The sequence below is a fragment of the Aristolochia californica genome, unplaced genomic scaffold, assembly GCF_029961685.1.
Source record: "Aristolochia californica isolate CCGP_79_NKW_82.1479 unplaced genomic scaffold, dmAriCali1.0.hap1 SCAF_7, whole genome shotgun sequence".
Lineage (NCBI taxonomy): Eukaryota > Viridiplantae > Streptophyta > Magnoliopsida > Piperales > Aristolochiaceae > Aristolochia > Aristolochia californica.
This window is the reverse complement of record NW_027182268.1, coordinates 36,798,291-36,817,056: the sequence shown is the minus strand read 5'-3', so window position 1 is coordinate 36,817,056 and position 18,766 is coordinate 36,798,291. Positions and strand designations below refer to the sequence as shown.

The 18,766-nt window shown below is 38.7% G+C and overlaps 1 protein-coding gene across 6 annotated transcripts in view; it reads left to right on the top strand.

The window, feature by feature from the left end:
* Nucleotides 1–283: 283 nt before the first annotated feature.
* Nucleotides 284–18,766, top strand: part of LOC137936533 (serine/threonine-protein kinase ATM) — a 128,226-nt gene continuing 109,743 nt past the window's right edge. For 5 of the 6 annotated variants that reach the window (XM_068781262.1, XM_068781261.1, XM_068781260.1 and 2 more), the window contains exons 1-16: nucleotides 284–591; nucleotides 684–792; nucleotides 917–1,060; nucleotides 1,493–1,654; nucleotides 1,767–1,962; nucleotides 7,452–7,608; nucleotides 11,137–11,276; nucleotides 11,367–11,439; nucleotides 11,521–11,624; nucleotides 13,364–13,462; nucleotides 13,709–13,765; nucleotides 14,586–14,670; nucleotides 15,042–15,116; nucleotides 15,612–15,653; nucleotides 15,756–15,826; nucleotides 16,019–16,067. In XM_068781262.1, coding sequence (XP_068637363.1) covers nucleotides 514–591; nucleotides 684–792; nucleotides 917–1,060; nucleotides 1,493–1,654; nucleotides 1,767–1,962; nucleotides 7,452–7,608; nucleotides 11,137–11,276; nucleotides 11,367–11,439; nucleotides 11,521–11,624; nucleotides 13,364–13,462; nucleotides 13,709–13,765; nucleotides 14,586–14,670; nucleotides 15,042–15,116; nucleotides 15,612–15,653; nucleotides 15,756–15,826; nucleotides 16,019–16,067 — 1,641 coding nt within the window. In that variant the 5' untranslated portion in view covers nucleotides 284–513. Of the gene's footprint in view, nucleotides 592–683; nucleotides 793–916; nucleotides 1,061–1,492; nucleotides 1,655–1,766; nucleotides 1,963–7,451; nucleotides 7,609–11,136; nucleotides 11,277–11,366; nucleotides 11,440–11,520; nucleotides 11,625–13,363; nucleotides 13,463–13,708; nucleotides 13,766–14,585; nucleotides 14,671–15,041; nucleotides 15,117–15,611; nucleotides 15,654–15,755; nucleotides 15,827–16,018; nucleotides 16,068–18,766 lie in introns of those variants that run through there. The other variant, XM_068781263.1, reaches the window with a different exon arrangement.

Here is an 18,766-nt window from a genome sequence, read left to right as displayed (position 1 = left end):
ATTTTAGTGAACATACTTATTTTTTAGAGATTGAAAAAATGATTTAAAGTGATGAGAGGGCAAACTGACACTTTCCTTAATAGTGTGGTCATAGATTGTCATCTCTCTCTAACAGAATACTTTATTCTGATAAAACTAATTGTTTAGTTTAGAATTTGCGATAGTATGGGTATTTAGTAAAAGGTAACTAACGGCCCGGACGATAAAACACCTGAGACGGGTCACAGGCGTATTCTGCCACACCAAAAAGCACACTTCGGGGACTTTCCCGCAAAACCATTCGGAACAGACCAGGAGTTTCGGTTGCAAAAACAAAACCCTCTTTACTTCACTCATCAGTCTCCCTGCAGCGGCACTACATTCTTCCGCACTCGCGCCTTTGTCCGAAAACCTAGATTCTACGGCGTCGTACTTGTCGCGGAGTGCTTACGTTCGTTGATGTTTTTCGGACCGAATGAACGTAGGTCTCTTGAATTTGGTGCTTGAAAGGCTAGGAAGTGAAATAGCAGGATCATGTCAGCGAAAGATATTGAAGAAGATATTGAAGAAGTCATTGCCAAAATTTCTTCAGAGAAAGTAAAAAATCGGGAAGTAAGCTTCTCTAAGACTTTTGAACTTGTCGTTGGAATCACCACTGGCTATTTTGAACTTTGATCTATTTGTTCATTTGGAATGTATAATAGGACGGCGTTAAATTGCTGAATTGTTTGATACAAGGAGAAAGATCTGTCGCGTTTTGTAGTTTGCTCAGTAAAAATACTGCAAGTCTTAAACAGAATGAGATTCCTCATGGTGAGTAAGAGACAGTTTAGTTACAATTTGCAGACTCTTTCGTCATTTTGGAAGACACTTTCGCTATTAACTTTTTGCGATTTTATATTTTTTTAGGTAGCACTTAACACTTTTTTTGTTGCAGCCGAGACGTGGCCGTTTATTCTGACGTTGCTGACAAAATGCATATCACTGGAGATATCTGCAAGCAAAAGACGGTTGCCGAAGCTTATCTTTGCAAAAACTCTAAGGACTGTCGTTCAGCGTGTGGAAGATGTCAAAGTTTCTGGTTTGCATCACATTTATTCATCGGGATGTTTAGTTTCATGAAGTTCAAATAGGGAAAAAGAAGTCTAGTAAACTTGAGGTGTTTTTTGTCGCTAAAATTTAGTATACATGTTTCCTGTAATAAAATTATGCTTTCTATTCCTTTTTTCTCAAGAAAAAAGAATATTTCTGTTATCATATGGACTAAAGAATGATAACATAGTAGGAGACAAGGTCCTTATAGTTGATTTGTTCAATGTGTTTCTTATTGAGTTTCTGAGTAGTGCAATTGAAAACCATAAAGCAATGCATGAAATGGTGACGTCCAGTGAATTATATCACTTTTATTGCATATGACCATCATTTATGCTTTATGAAGGGGATCTTTGAAATAGTCTGTTGAATGTTCAGATGTTCTGTTATCGACCTAACTAAACTTCTTTCTGTGATTTAGGCCAAACCCTGCTTCTTTTATCTGTTATAAAGGCACTCTTTAATCACATATGGGATGTTATAAGGGATGTACCTAGCTTCCAGTCTGAATATGGCATCATTTTGAGGCACCTCATGACTGTTAAAGAGTACAGTTTTCACATAAGGAAACGGGTTTATTGCAGTAAGTTATGGTTACTTTTCTAAGTTCTGTTCATTTTAAAGCAGCATTTGATGACTCTATCATGGACTGGTTCTCATAGTGATGATGATGCTGGAGTTTATTTTACAAACAGGCCTAGTACTTTTATATATGAGTAAGATAGAAACAACCATGTGTGAGATTCGTAGCACACATTCCAACACCAAAGAGGAGACATTCCGCTGCATGCTTACTCTTCATTCCCTCCTGGAAAATCCACCTGGTGATTTTCCTGATAATATCAGGAATGATGTTGTTAAGAAATTCATTGGAATTTTCTCCAATGTAAGGTAAACCAATTTTTATCTTTATATTGATTATTGGTATTATTTTTATAAAAGTTAAAATTTGTCTCTCAGGTTGAAAAGTCCTCTTAACTTAAATATTACTTTTCTCTTGTTGCGTGGTGGTTTTCATTTTGATCCTTGTTGTTATTGCTATACAGTTAGTTCTAGGAAAAGATACTTGAAGGGCTAAGTTAATTACCAATGCAAAATATTATTGAAACACAGTTGTTTTGTCAAAGTGGATTGGGCCTTTCGCTCAATGGTTGGGGAGGTGAATCTCAGGTTCAAGTCTCACTGGGGGGAAAGGGTGAGTGTGCACCTGTAATCAACATTTGAAAGAAAAAAGAAAAAGAAAAAATAGTTGTTGTTTCAAAAGATCCTGTAAGCATTGATGTGATATTTGAAACAAATGATACAGTTATTGAGCATTTTAGGTGTTGAGACAAAGTTTTTCTGAATGGGATCACATGAGAAATTATCATCACACACTTTTTTTTCCTTTCTCCTTTGATGACTTACTAGTAACTCCATGTAATAGCTCTGCTTGTGGCCTCGTCTGTATTTTTCTGACAGGCGAGTAATTCTTTTGTAATATGTCACAAACAAATTGTAGCAAGGCATAATCTAAAAGGTCTGGAACATATGAAACTATTGGCACTATGAAATGTGGCAGCACAATGTTCTATTTTCAAATTGCGTATAGTGAGATGGTTTCTCCATAAAAAAAGATGGTTTCTCCATAGTCCACTGGTTGGGTGACCGTTTTATTCCTTCTCTATAAAGTTGTTGGGGAAACCCTCATTACCCTTTTCACCCCTGCTAAACTGGCTTGTGGCTCACCCCAATTTAAGCTCTACTGTCTAAGCTCCCCATCTTAAAATTTCAAATGATATTATCTGCTTCTATGATGACACCATTAACCAGATAATTGACATCAAGGCCCTCTTTTCCATTTATGAAATAAAATTGGGGCAAAAAGTCAGTTGGGTTAAATTGTTCATTTATGTGATTCATGTGCCCTTTAAGGACCTTTCAAGAGTTGTCTCAACCCTTGGTTGGACAGTGGCTTCTTGACCTTCATTCTACCTTGGTTGGCCACTCTTTATTGGGAGACCATTTGCTTCCTTTTGAAACCACATTCATGAGATATGGAAGATAACTCTCAACTTAGAAAGGAAGCTTATCTCTTTTGCTGGAAGAGTTACATTGATGAAATGCACCATTGCTAGCATACTTGGTTGCTTGCTCTCTTCCTTGCCCCGTTTCTGTTGCCAATAAAACCGAGGTCATGAAAAATGTTCCCTTTGGAAAGGGGCTGATAACAAATTCGAATTATACTCTAGTTAAATGGGATGAGCTGTGTCTTTGAAAATGTTCTGGTGATTAAGGTACATGAAAATCTGATCAAAGAATTGGACTTTACTAGCTAAAGGGCTGTGGTGTTTCTGAGCTGAAAATTCTGGCCTTTAAGTGGTAATCGTCTGTAAGTAAGATTAAACTATGAGGATTGGCTTTCTACTAAAACCATCCACTCTCGTGCATCAAGCATTTGGAAATCAATTTGCAAATTGTGACAAAGATTCATCTAAGGGCCGGGGGTTCACATTTGTTCTGGGACTACACCAGGTTCTGGACTGATACTTGGATTCATGACTGTTCCCTTGTTGATGCATTGCTTAGGATTTACATAATGTTATGTACCTTGATTCTATGTCCCATTGTGATTCCATTTACCCTTTGAACCTCAACTTTGCTCACAACCTTTCTGATGAGGGAGCTATGGACTGTAGTTTTATCTCCGTAAAGGATGGGTGAGGATCTCCTTATTTGGAATGGACTCTTTTGAGGGGATTTAGCCATCTCTTCCTTCCTCCTTATTTGGAATGGCCTCTCTTGAGGGGATTTAGCCATCTCTTCCTTCTATGTCATCCTCGCTTCTCCATGGCCCAAGCTTCTCGCCTTCTCTCTGGCTTGGTGTACCCAACCCCCTCAATTTGCCCTTTGTGCAATTAAAAGTAATATTTAAACTTTTGATGAACTAATTATCCATGGTATGCAACTCGATAGCAAGTTCTCTATGCTTATAATTCCAGTTATCGATCAGTGAACCACATTTTCATCCAGTACCCCTTATTTTTAAAGTTTGAAGGGCTGTCCTCTTAAAGTTTGGGTTGAACTCCTGTTTTCCAGACATGTTCTCTAGTTTCTTCTTTCATGGATCAATAGGCCTCTAGCCAAACCTGGTAAAATTTTGCAGTGTTTTTTCATTGGTGCAGATTCTCTTGCTAGTTGGGAGGAAAGGAATAATTGCACTTTCAACAACAAATTCCATTTTGTTAGAAGTGTCGTTGAAAAAGTTATTCCTTGTATTCTCTTTTGGTCTCACATTCTGAGATCTGCTAACTCGATGGCAGATGTGCTTGCCAAGTCAGGAGCAACCTTTCAATCTCTTGTTGTTAGGGATTTGCTCCCAGTTTCTTTGTAATTCTTTTTGTTAATATATACATCGTTTAAAAAAAAGTTTTTTTTTTTTTTTTGAAATGATGCTGATTTTTATTAAGACAAAAGCTCAAAAGAGCATATTACAAAGGAGGGAATCCTTCTCATACAATGAGAGATTGTTGGGAAGTTCCAAATTTTGCCAATTTATCAGCCAAAGAGTTGGTTGATCTAGGAATGAGATTCCAATTACAATGCAAAGAAGATACAATGTCAGCAATACTATCAGTTATGGGCCAGTGGCGCCAAGGGGGGAGGCTGTCTTTGGAACACCAACTAATAATCGTCTTTGAGTCGCCTTCTATGATTAACTTGCCATGGAGACGATCCCTGAAGATTTGGAGGCCGAACAATAGAGCACTAACTTTAGCAGTATTAGAATCGGCAATGCCCACCGGACCAACATAAGAAAGAATGGGGTCTCCATTGTGACCTCCGAATATGCCACCTACTCTTGCTGGACCAGAACATCCAATAACACTACCATCAAAATTCAGCTTTATGCAGTCGCAAGGGGGAGGATCCCAGATAGCCATTCTAGGAGCTCTGCTAGGGCCAGACATGTGAGCGATCAAATTCCAATTTTCCTGAAGGGAAACCCCTGATAAAGTGGCAAAATCCTTCTTTGTATGAAGCCAGCTCGAGATGAGGCCGACGACATGAGAAGCCGTGTTGTCTGGGGTGCTAGCTTTGGAGTTGAATCTTCGGTTGTTCCGCTCGAGCCAAATGCACCATGGAACATGCGCAAGACAGGCCGAAAGAATTAACTTGCCCAACTGAGTAAGGAGAATCCCTCAAACCATCTCAAAGGTGCCAAAGAGGTCCTTATGCAGCCCCAGTTGGAGCCTGATTTTCAGAAAGATCTTCATCCAAACTTGCCACGAAAATCCACAGTTTAAGAGGACATGTTGGATCGTCTCTTCACACTCATTGCAAAGGGGACAAGAAAGATTGGGGGCAGTGAAGCCTCTTCTATGAAGGTTGTCTGAAGGAAGAATATGTTCTCTGATGGCTGACCACATGAAGAATTTGATTTTGCTAGGTGTTGAGAGTTTCCAAGCCAGATTTGCCTCGTGCTCATGAGGACTATAGTCTTGCTTTCTGATACGAGAGTAAGCCAAAGTGATAGTAAATCGGCCATTATTACTGGGCTTCCAAATCAGGTTATCAATTGAGTGCTCCCGAATAATAGTACTGCGGAGTTTAGTAAGGAGAGCAAAAATCCAACGATTCCTCATAATTTAATCCCCGATGAAACGGAAGATTCCACGAGTGATCACTCCATGAATCAACCACAGAGCAAGTGAGGCTGCTTGCCACCTTATGCAGCCCCAAAAAGTCCTCTGAGAGAGAAGGGTCCTTCCGTTGCCTGTGTGAAATGCGGTAGCATCTCTGAATACTGGAAGGAGCTTGAAAACTGACTTCCATATCGGGGATAGGATGTGAGCAGCGCCACCCTCTCTCCACCATGCACCCGAAAACTGAAGGAAGAATTTCACCATATTCTTCCATAAACTGTTGTGCTTGTTGTTGAAATGAACAAAGTCCAAATCCATTTGAGCATAAGAGCTTTGTTCATTTCTTTTGTAGGCCGGATACCCAATCCTCCCCTATTATGAGGTATGCAAATATCCTTCCAACTAGCCAGATGGTATCTGAAGGTATCTTCTGAACCCCTCTACAGAAATCGTGGACGGATGGCATCAATTTTGGAGCAAACGGAGGCCGGACAGTGCATGAATGATAATAGATAATTTGGAAGCCCCACCAGACAAGACTTGAGGAGAGTGAGACGCCCCGCTGTTGATAAGAGTTTACCCTTCCAAGTGGCTAGCCTCTTTTCAAATTTCTTAATGAGGGGGGACCATAGTGATGCCGAAGGCCGAGAATAAAAAAGTGGGAGCCCGAGATACGTAGCTGACATATTTCCCACAGAGCATCCCAGATAGTCCGCCATATTCCGAAGCCCAGCTGGATCAATGTGATAGCCAAGAAGAGTGTTTTTTCCCCAGTTTATGCTTTGACCGGAAGCTAATTCAAATAATCCCAGCACGGCACACAATTTTCTGATTTGATCCATAGTACCAACCCTGAAGCAAATAGTATCATTTGCAAACTGGAGAATCACAATATCAAAGGTTGTGCAATCAGTCGTGGGTAGGAGCCATCACATGAATATAAAAAAAAAAGTTTTTTGAGCTGAACCTTGTACCTGGAGCTAATACTTGAGACAATTGGAGAACAATTGCCGCTTGCTTTGTGATACATTTTGCTCAGTTTCAATGAGGTGAATTAAATTAATTTTGATTGAAGCTCAAGAGGAGACCCAGGACTTGCAGGTGATGGAGGTGTTTTCTGCAGTTGTGATGGTCTTATTATCCTTGTTTGCTCTGCCACATTTGGGCAATTAGGTTCTGTAAAGGCGGAGTTGAGGCCATTGATTGAAGGTCTTAATTGTATTGTAGTTCTCCCTCTTTTTTTTTTTTTGGGGGGGGGGGGGGGGGGGGGTCTTTGATGGTTGAGTGTGACCAATCTAGTGATGACAACCACATTTGTGACTCATCCAATACTTTCATGGGATATGAACCTCTTGGTGGGGCTACTATCACGTGGATGGACATTCTTTAAGAAACCATTTCCTTGCATACTCCCTTGTGAGGGAGGGGGCTGATCCTCAACACCTTGTTGTTGGTGGTATCTTCCTCTCATGGATTCATTCTATGTTGACTTCAGTAGTGTTTTACAATGTTAAATTTTGTCTTTTCTTTCTTTGACTATATATTGTTTATTTCTTTCTTCTTGTAAATTCTATCCCTTTGAGGCTTTCTTTATAAATGCGTGTTTTTATTTCATGGAGTCATATTTTAAGATCAACTAATCATATAGCTGCTTATTTTGCTATAGTTTAGATTAATGTCATACTTCATTGCTGTTATTAGTGGTTCCTACAATTTTCTCCTCTTTCACTTTTTTCTTGTTTGTGCCTTTGCTAGGGATGAAGGGAAGATTACACGTAAGCTCATTGAATGTGTTAATACATTCTTATTACAAGAAGGTCCTAATCTAGGCTGTCAGGTTGTGGAAATTCATAATGCTTTGCAAGAGTTAGTGTTTCGTTTTTGGCTAATCACTCATGATCGCATATTCAAGGTATACCTCCACTTTATCCATCTTTCATCTCTTTCTCTCTCTCTCTCTATATATATATATGTATGTGTATATATACACATACATATATGTACGTATATATATTTATACACATACATATATGTACGCATATATATTTATACACATACATATATGTACGCATATATATTTATACACATACATATATGTATGTATGTCTATTTATACACATACATATATGTATGTATGTCTATATAAACTTTGGCTGCACCCAACTTTTTCTTTCTTAGAGAAGTTACTTTATGTAAAAGAATGTCATTTTTCGTTATATATAAAAAAGGATAGTTCCAAATGCAGCCAGTTGGATATACTATTTAAAAATTTAGCCCAGAGAATCCATTAAAGTTAAGGGTAAGATAGTAATTGATTATTAATTTTGAAAATTAAAAATACAAATTTAGGCCTACTTATGGGGGTCAGGTCATCTTCGTCATCTATCTGTGCTTTATCCGTAATCTCTCTTTGTAACAACTTTACTTTTCTGACCATCTTGCCTGTCTGTGCTCGGGCTTCTCCCCCAATTGCTCCGTAGGAGGGGAAGGGAGTGTGACCCTTCCCCTCTTTGGGTACTTCAAGGAGAGGGCAGCCGGAGATTCAACTCCAAGGCTAGCAACCTGGATAATATAGCTTCTCAGGCAGTGAGCCTTATCTCGAGTTGGCTACATTCTAGGAAGGAGTTTGCTTCTTTATCGGGCGTCTCCCTTCGAGAAAATTGGGGCTTGATCAAGCACATAGCAGGCCCCTGTAGGAATCCGGTTATGGCCACCTGGGATCCTCCCCCTTAAGATTGCACCAAACTCAATTTTGATAGTAGTGCTTTAGGCTGACCTAGGCCGGCTGGAGCTGGTGGTGTTTTCAGTGACAGCAATGGAGACCCTATTCTATCCTATGTATGGCTGGTGGGTATTGCTGATTCAAATACTGCTTAAGTGAGTGCTCTTCTATTCGGGATCCAAATCTTTAAAGAGCGGCTTCATGGCAAGTTGATTATCGAAGGCGATTCAAAGACTGCTATCAGCTGGTGTTCAAAAGATAGCCCCCCTCCTTGGCGCCACTGGCCAATCACTGATTGTATTGTTGACATTGTGTCATCCATTCATTGTAATTGGAACCTCGTTCCTAGATCAATCAATTCTTTGGCTGATAAATTGGCTAAATTTGGAACCTCCCAGCAATCTCTCATTGTTTGGGAAGCTTCCCCTCTTGTAATCTGCTCGTTTGAGCTCTCATAATAAAATTGAGCATCATTTAAAAAAAAAAAAAAGGAGAGGGCAGCCACGTTCTTCCTTTCTTCCTCACTATGAGGAAGATAGGGAGTTGAGTGGGCCTTTAATTAATTTTAATTTTAATAAATAGCTTTTTAAAAAGGGATTTTTTATAATTTTAGTCTTCCTGTTAAAAACCATTAACATTGTTACCTTAATTGTCTATTAAAAATTAATTGCCCAATAAGTGCTACCATAATTTTTCATTAAATACAAATTACGAGGCCATGTTTGAAAATGTGGTATCTAACTGGCTGTATTTGGAAATGCAGTGTTTAAGAGGGGTCCAATTTGAATTTACGCTTTATAAAAAATATTAATCTCCATTTTATCATTAAAAATTGATAAAAAGGAAAACATCTCAAATGAACATCAATATGAACAGTATCTCGGCAGAAAGTTAATTGGGGGAAAACCTCTCTCATAGGATTTAATGTGGACCATGTGAATCTTGCAGATATAGCAAATTTATTTGGTTGCTCTACAACTACTCTTCCAGCAAAGTATCTTGGCCTCCCTCTCTTCCATGGGCGTATTTCACAAAGTTATGGAACCCGATGGTTGAAAAAATTGAGTCTCGGTTAGCAACTTGGAAGGGGTGACTCCTCAGCAAGGCAGGCAGACTGATCCTAAGTCATGTATTGTTGGCATCCCAAACTATGCTTTATCATTTATGCCTTGCCCTTCTTCGGTATGCAAAGCCATGGATAAAATGAAAAGAAGATTCCTCTGGAGAGGATCAAGTGACTCCTTTAAATACCACCTGGTTAGATAGGAAGAAGTATGTCTGCCTAAGAGATTGGGTGGACTAGGGATTCGAAAATCAAAAGAAATGAACAAAGCTTTGCTCCTTAAGTGGATATGGAAGTTCAACACAAATTCTTCAAACCTTTGGAAGGATATGGTTCGTACCAAGTTGGGTTGGAACTCTTCATGGTGGATGTTCGGGGGAAATCGGAGAGGGTTATCCTCAATATGAAGATCTCTTTATTTGCTTCTTCAGGATTTCTCCTCAGCTTGTAGATTTTTTGTTGGCAGCGGAAGGTCTCTTAAATTCTGGGACGATTGGTGTACAGGGCAGGAACCTTTGAGAAACTCCTTTAGAAATTTCTTCCTTCTTTCCACACAAAGGGAGATATCAGTAGCCGATGCTTTTGAGGGGGGTGGTTTGAGCCTTCATCCTCGAAGGGGTCTTTCTGATACGGAGGCTATGGAAGCAAGCTGTTTATTAGATTCTTTGAATCATGTCAGAATGAGGCCTTCTAATGCAGACAAGATCATTTGGTGGCTTGACAAAAGCGGTAAATTCTCAGTTTCATCTGCATACAGACATATTAATGGTTGGGACTCAACACAAAGTGAGCATGATATCTACTTCGTTTGTCGTCTCTGTGCCCCTCCAAACATTAAATTCTTCATGTGGAGTGCTTGCCAAAGTAAGATCCTTACGGCGGATGTGCTTCGAAGAAGGGGTCACCCTTCTATAGATCCACTATGTCCTTTTTGCAACATTGAAGCCGTATCCACCAGCCATACTCTGCTATTGTGCCAGTTCTCTTGGAATGTGTGGACCTCTGTCTTATGCAAGTTGGGGTTGCAATTCTGTATATCTGCGGATCTGATAAGTTTTAGCAAGTCGATCATCGGCTATCCCCTTCTTGGGCTCGGTAAAATGATGCTCTCAGCCTGTGCTAGTTTTGTGTCGTGGGGGCTTTGGAACGAATGTTATAGAAGGTGGTTCAATGCTAAATTTGAAACTGAGGCAAGAGTAGTGGAAAGAGTGATGGGTCAAATTTCCACCTGGCTTCTGACGAAGAAGCCTTTCTGCTCTTTCAAGGGCACCTCCATTCGGGATAGCTGGAGTAACCTGGCAAGGATGCATTTTGGGACCAAGGTTCAAGTTATGAAAGAGTAGGCAGGGAGCATCACTCCAACATCTTGTTGTTAGGGATTTGCTCCCTCTTCCTTTGTAAATTTTCGCTTGTTAATACAATACATCTTTATAAAAAAAAAAAAGAACATCAATATGAATATATGAGATAATAAATAAATGTAGAATGAGAATAAATCAATTTTTAAGTATTCAATTCAAGTTAAAAATTAGGTGCACAAGGTTAGATAGATTAGGTCCATAACTATATATGCACACACACACACACACAGAGACAGGGAACCTTATCATCAACATTTATATTTTTGTCCCTTTTCCTTTTCTCTCTCTTGTCAGACTAGTCTTATACTTTATGCCAAAATACAATTGAAGTTGAGGAGGAGCACGGCTGATGTAGCTCCTTTGCTGGAGCAACTTCTTGATGTTGTTGGTAAGGAACTGGACCAATGCAGTAATTCTACTGTTGGTACACTCTGGTGAGAGTTTCTATAACTTATCATTTGAAGTGTTCTTAGCTACCTGTGATCTCCTGTTTGTTTGTATATATAACATAGAAATATGTTCAGGGATGATAAAGGTGGTAATTTGGCAAGCATACAACATGGTTTGATGGATCTTGCAGCTTCTGTTATTTATCTGGTTTGCATCAAACCGATAAATTTTTCCATGAAGCCCATGATGTGATAAATGTCATAAATTGAACATAATTTCATGTATCAGGCTTGTGGCAACACATATAAGGCACCACCAACGGATAAACGGTTGAAGAGAGAGAAAACTTGTGCTCGTCTTAAGGAGGCTCTTGCTAAAGGCAAATGGTTATGGTGAGCTGAACATTTGGATTATCTGTTTCTTCTTAAAATTATTTTTTTAATGGAATCTAAGGTGCTGTCTTTAGTTTGTTACTATCTCTATTAGCATTATTATGAAATAAAAACTTTTAGCACCATCTTCCTCTGGAAGGGCCGTAAAGGAAGAGGGGCCTAGATACATTTTTTTTTGGATATAATGATACTATATTAAAGGCAAAAAATAAAAAAATACAAAAAACCACATTAAAAGGCAAATACATTCCTTTGTGAGACCAGCTGCAATTAATTTTGTAGATCTTCAGTTCCTTTTTTAGAATAGCTTACGACACATGCAAATTTCTTAATTTAACACGGAACCCCTGTCCATAAACCCTCTTGTCACTTTTGCCAAAATTCTCCAGAAACTGCCACCCATGTCCCCTTACTTTGCTATTTTGCCCATATTGTCTGGACTAGTCTCCTAAATAAAATCGGTCTATAGTACTCCTCACAAAATATGCCATCCATTATTGTCTCAATTACTAGTGCTAGACTACTGAAGCTTGGGAAGTTGCTAATCTCATGCTGCGTTGGTTATATCCTTTGGGCCTTATGGAAGGAAAGAAATAGCCAAAAATTTAATTTTAAATCTACCCCTATCCCAACACCTTGTTGTGGAAGGAGGCACTGTTTAGAAAGGTATTGTAATCTCTCTTTTCTTTTAATTCAGCTTACACATCTCATTTCAAAAAAAAAAAATCTACCCCTATAGAAATATTGATAGATAATATTGCTGGCCATGTAACAACTTGGCTCTTGACTCGGAAGGAGTTTAGTAGCCTTAGCGGCTCCAATCTTAGAGGGAACTTGCAGTTGGTAGCTGGTTTAATGCAGCCTTCCTGTCCCCCGATTATGCAATTTGGGTTTCCCCACCGGCGGGCCACTACAAACTAAACTTTGATGGTAGCACTTTTGGTTGTCCTGGTCCTGCGGGTTATGGCGGAGTTAGCCATGATGAAAAAAGCTGTCTCCTTGTCTCCTTTGCTCGGCCGCTTGGAATCTCCGACTCCACCACTGCAGAACTCTCTGGACTGCTCAATGGGCTTTAGATCTTCCAAAGCCCTCTTGCGGGTCCCCTCCTTATCGAAGGCGATTCTAAAAATGTCATAAACTGGTGTGCAAAGTCAACCCTTCCTCCCTGGCGACATTGGGATATGTATTTTGATATATGTAATTTAATTTCTTTTCTAAACTGTATTTGGAAACACACCCCTAGGTTTGCCAATCATTTGGTAGACACTCAACTAAGTTGGGCGTTTCACTCAAACACCTTGTTGTGGAGGAAGGTCCACTTAGTTAGGTTTGTACTCTTCTCCCTCTATTTAATAGTTTATACATCATTATTCAAAAAAAAAAAAAACACATGCAGAAAGTATAATATCAATATGTGACTTGGTGACATTATTGTATCTTTGATGGGAATGCTCTATTACATGCATGCTTCTTGCCTCAATTAGTTACTGAGGGTTACTTGGAAAAGCAACTGGTGATGATAAACTTGGCCATTTAAAAAAATGTTTATTTGAACTGTGCATTTATGTCTGAAACTTTTTTTGGATGAGAGGATTCAAATTTCTACTGTATTTTATGTTCAAAACAAAAAAAGTTGTAGCTTGCACTTTATGTACAGAGGAAACAAATGCAAGTTACTATTTTGTGTTAGTTTTTTATGTGCACTCTGTCTTATACTCTTATTTCGTTCTGTGAAATAGGTATGGTGCCTTTTGTTTTCTTATCCAGAATTATCATTCCCGAGTGAGTGATATTATTCTCATTGACTGCTTTGAGGGGATATGTGAAAATTTTGAGAGGTATTCAACTTTGTTCAGTTGTATATTTATCTGCTACAGGTAGACTATATCTTTATGGTTTCACCCATGCATGTGGACAATCTATCACTGATGTAAGACTGTGAATCTTATGGGCTTATGTGTCCTGCAACCAGTCATGGTCAAAACTACTAATGTTAGCTTTCATGACATTTCATGCTATGAATGGAAAATATATATGCATCTATATGTATGGATGGTTTAATCCTGGCTGGGTTGCCTGTGCAGGATTCTCAATGATGGAAACAAACTGCACGCATATGATGGTCTGATTTGGGTGCTGCGGTATGCTCTTCTGGTGACTAAATTGTGGCATGCCTGCCAATGTTATTTTGCATTCCTTAAATTTGGATGGTTGTCTTTGGTATTTATTGTGTATTTCTCCTTGATTTTGTTTGAGTGTATTTTATTGTTTCTAGGTTAGAGTGGTTGTGTCCTTGCATTGCATGTGCTTGCTTACCAACACATCTAAGGAATTTCACACAATGAGATTTTGTTGGTCAACCCCATTTTATAGCCAATGTGTTTGCAATTAAGTTAGTACTACTAAGAGCATGGCACTATGCTATGTTCAAATGTATACACCGGTCCTCAGTTTCTTCAAAAAATTAAGAAACACCATGGTGGCGGTTTTCTCTATCCATACAACTAATTATTATGTATGTATTCTTCTCTCCTCTAAAGTGGCTTTTAAATAGTGAAGGTTCTCTAGGAAAATGAATTTTTTTAGGGCTTTATTTTCTACCTTTTATTTGGAAAAAAGTTGAGGATTACATTTTGTCAAAGAAATGGACGGTAAGCTTGTCCAGTGGGCACAGAAGACACTTAATGCAGACATCTACCATAGGTTGTATCTTTCTCGCTTCTTGTCTTTATAAAATTCTCACTTATAATAAAAAAAAATGCAGACATCTACCATAGGGTTGTCAATGTGTAGGTGTATAATGTTCTCATCTGGTCTGATTTAACGAAGGTTTGGGTATTGGTCGATGATATGGCTTGTTTGATACGAAAATATAATATATTTATTTTGAAATGCTGGTACATTTTAATGAGACTATTCTGTTAAATGATTAACATATTCATATTGACAACAATCCTGAAGGAGTCTCCATGAGCTTTCCCTTGTGCTGCTGCTCTACACTTCAAAAGGCGATGATTCCCAGTGCTTGGCCGTTGCATCTAGTGAGGTTGTCATTGTTGAAGATCCATATACCTTTTTTCTACACCATGAATTATTCTTTATTTCTAAACAATTTATGTCACCTTTTTTTCTGCTAACATATAAATAAACTTAGGTGGCAAGATTAGTCATTTGTGTTTTTTTTTGCTTTGCTAATCAAAGGATCATTAAGGATCAGCAGATATTCCTCAAAGTTTCTCTCTTCATGTTCCTTTTGATTTACTGAAAATTTGGAGTTATTAGTTTTCAACTTCTAGCTCAGAAAATTTACTTGAAGTTATTATAAAATCTTCTGGGCATGTTTGGTCTTACCAAAGCATGGTTGGTCTTATCAATCATTGGAAGTAAACATGCTTATTTGTTTGGTCATATTTGCAGTCTGAAGGTGGTTGGTATACTATATGGAGTTGCTTGATGCATTGGCTGCCTGTATTCACCAATGTGGCTACACTGGTAGGGTCTGCAAAACCTTATATTCCATCAGATACAGTGCATGGCTTGTATTCTTTCTCTTTGAGATCTATTCTCCTCTTGCTGCATCCCATGGTTTCTGGACTAGTGGACTCCTGGATCCACCATTGGCCATCCCAATTATTCTTGATCCTGTTTCATCCTAATTCCTAGTTCCTTATAGAGGAAATTGACTTCTTGATCTAGTGTTCATGTTCATGTATATGCTCTATTTGAAAAAAAAACTACAATGAGTGTTAAATTTGTTTTGACCAGCTTACGGGGTTCATGTCTCAAAGAATTTGGTGTCTTTTCATTTGGAACCTTAGCACCCATTAAGTATTACCCTATGTAAGAAGAGTGGTTTCTTTTTTATGGGAACGTAAATGAGAAGAGTTTGGTGCTCTATGCCCCTCTTTTTTCTTTTATTTTGTGGGCTTCATACATTTTGTCAGAGTGCAGTTCTACTGTGATGCTTACATGTGTTATGCATCACAGGCTGATGCTGCGTTGGTGCTCCTGGGGAACATCATTTTAAATGTAATGTGGTCACAACCTTTTTCATCTTTTAGCACTTCTCTATGCTTTTTCCTGTGCTTAATATAAAACTTGTAATTTTTTGTGGTTTTTCCTTTTATGCAGGACTTAGTAAATGTACCTATTGTACCACAAGATGTGTGGGATCTCCGAATATTTACAAATAACCCTTCAGTGTATGTATTCTTATTATGGCTCCTTATTAAACTGGAGAGGAGAAGTTAGTAATAAGGAAAAAGGAAGAATGGAGAAGGGCTACTCATGTAATCCAACTTCAATTTCATGGAAATGAATGTTTCAATGATGATGTAGTTTAGGTCTTCATTACTTAGAATTTACAGTTTTCTAACGATTTAAACATGCTTCAGGTCTGTTTTGTTCTTCATTGCTTGCTATTTCTCCAGGGTGGGTTGTCAGGTATCTTAGCCATTAATTTTGGTGGATTTTTCTTTCTCCTTCTCAACATAATTTGAACTGCCTAAAAGAATATGATTCATTTTTTTTCTGTTGCTAAATAAATATGTCCTTCAAGTTGTTTCATTTCGCTGATCCTCATACCCTTATAAAATAGATTTAATTCTTATTGTTGAGAGAGTGGATTTTGCAAGAATGCATGTGTCCACAATCTTAGTCGGCAGGGCTTCTGTTGCTTTTTGAATATTGCATGCGTCCACAATTTCAATGACCCTTGTGTAATCTGCTCGTTTGAGCTCTCTTAATAAAATTCAGCATCATTTAAAAAAAAAAATTTCATTTTTGTCAGACCACAATGTATATCTTGGTTTTGATTTTTCTTTTATTCCCTCATTCCTTGTATTTTTAGAAATTCTCATAGTTGAATTTTTTATTATTATTTTAAATAGTTATGTTCTTCGTCTATATTACTTCAAGTAAGAAGCCAGTCACAGATTTGAGGGAGAGGATTTTACTCAAGCTTTGGATACAACTGGGGAAGAGTCCCCACCAACAGAGAATGCCTTGAGACACCTATTTAGTTAGTGTGTTAGAGATATTAGTTGCAGCCTTTAGTGTCCTGTGATTGGATATTCAGTCAATCACATATATCTGTATTTTTATTTTATTTTTGAGAATGGCAATAATTATTTAAGAGAGAATTTACAAGGTACAAAACGGAAAACCCAGCTTCTTCACAATAATACAAAAAGAAAGAAAATGACAAAGTCAATCAACATCGAAAGGCAAAGTGTACAATACGGCTTCACTTGCTGTGGGCCTTATCTCGAGCTGGTTACATATTAGAAAGGAGTTTACCGCTCTATCGGGTGTTTCCTTTCGTGAAAATTGGAGGTTGATCACTCATATGACGGGCCCTTGTTGGACTCCAGTTATGGCCATCAGGGATCCCTTCCCCCCCCCTTGCGACTACATCAAACTCAATTTTGATGGTAGTGCTATTGGCTATCTTGGGCCAGCTGAAGCAGGTGGTGTTTTCAGAGGCAACGATGGAGACCCTATTCTTTCTTATGCTGGGCCGGTGGGCATGACTGAATCAAATACTGCTGAAGTAAATGCTCTTCTATTCGGCCTCCAAATCTTCAAGGAACGTCTCCATGACAAACTAATTACTGAAGGAGACTCAAAGACTGTCATCAATTTGTGTTCAAAAGATAGCTCCCCCTTTGGCATCACTGGCCTATCACCGATTGTATTGCTGACATTGTGTCGTGTCTTCTATTCATTGTAATTGAACTCTCATTCCTAGATCAGCCAACTCTTTGGCTAATAAATTGGCTACATTCAGAACTTCCCAACAATCTCTCATTGTTTGGGAAAGCTTCCCCCATTTGTAGTTGCTGTCTTGAGCTTTTGTCATAATAAAATTCAGCATCTTTTAAAAAAAAAGAAACAAGTAGAAGTGGGAGATCCTCACGATGATGAGCCAATGAATCAACCACATAATTAGCACTATGAAGGGAATGAACCCACATATTGCCATCTCCAATGCACAATTTCATAAAAAACATGCATGGCCTTCTAGGGTGGGGATTTTTCAGAATGGAAGTAAGAAGAATCACCCTCAATCACCAAAGGACCTGAAAATGTACTACAGAAAACCTTCACTCCACACGAAAGGGCCTGGAGCTCCACCTCAGTTGAATCTCAGAAGCATTGTTGGAGTATACCTTGAGGATTTGGCAGAACAGTTCCTAATGACACCCCCACCTTCACCAAGGTTTGGTGGATTTCCTCTTGAGCTCATCAATAGAGCTCAATTTCAACCACCCTTAGGAGGGGGAGAAATTTCTTTTCATCCTGCTAAGGACATTGGCTGAGTCTTCTTCAATTACCATTGGGAGCTGAAGAGTTGTTAATCAAGCTCTACAAGTAGGCTTGAGATCTTGCTTTAGTGAAGTTGCATATTTTTTTTAAGGAATGTGTGTGAATATTCAATAAATCAGAGAGAAAAAATACAACCTATTGGGGTGGGCTGACCTCCACAATAAGGTGTTGGAGGTAAGATCCCCGTGTAGCATGTAAGTCTGCCAAATGATTGGCAGATCTAGGGGAGTGAGTCCATGTACAATTTAGACGACAAATTATGTTACAAATTTCTAAATAAATGTCCCAATGTCTCCAGGGAGGGTGAATTCTTTTTGCGCACCAATTGATGACAACCTTCGACTCCCTTTCAATGATGAGGGGCCCAATGAGATGGTATTGGAAGACTATGAGTCCTTGAAGTAATCCATTGAGTTCTACAGTAATAGAATCAGAGATCCCCAAAGGCCTTGCAAAAGTTTAGAGAAGATGGTTTTTATCATCATGAATAACTCCTCTGAATCCAGCTGGACCTGGGCAGCCAATGGTACTACCATCAAAGTTCAGCTTGTGGTGGCCCGGTTTTGGGAGACGAGTGTTTATGATGGAGAGGATCATTGAAGGTAAATTTTGAGGCACACAATAATTAATTCCGATTTTGTTTAGGAGGTTGGATCAAACTGTTTGTGCAAATTGGCAATGAAGGAGGACATGGGTGACAATTTCTAGATTAGTTTGACAAAACGGGTAGGAAGGGTCTTGTACGGGGTATCCCGTCTGATAAGGGAATAGGATGTGAGTATCTTATCTTTGCAAGCACACCAGATAAAGAATTT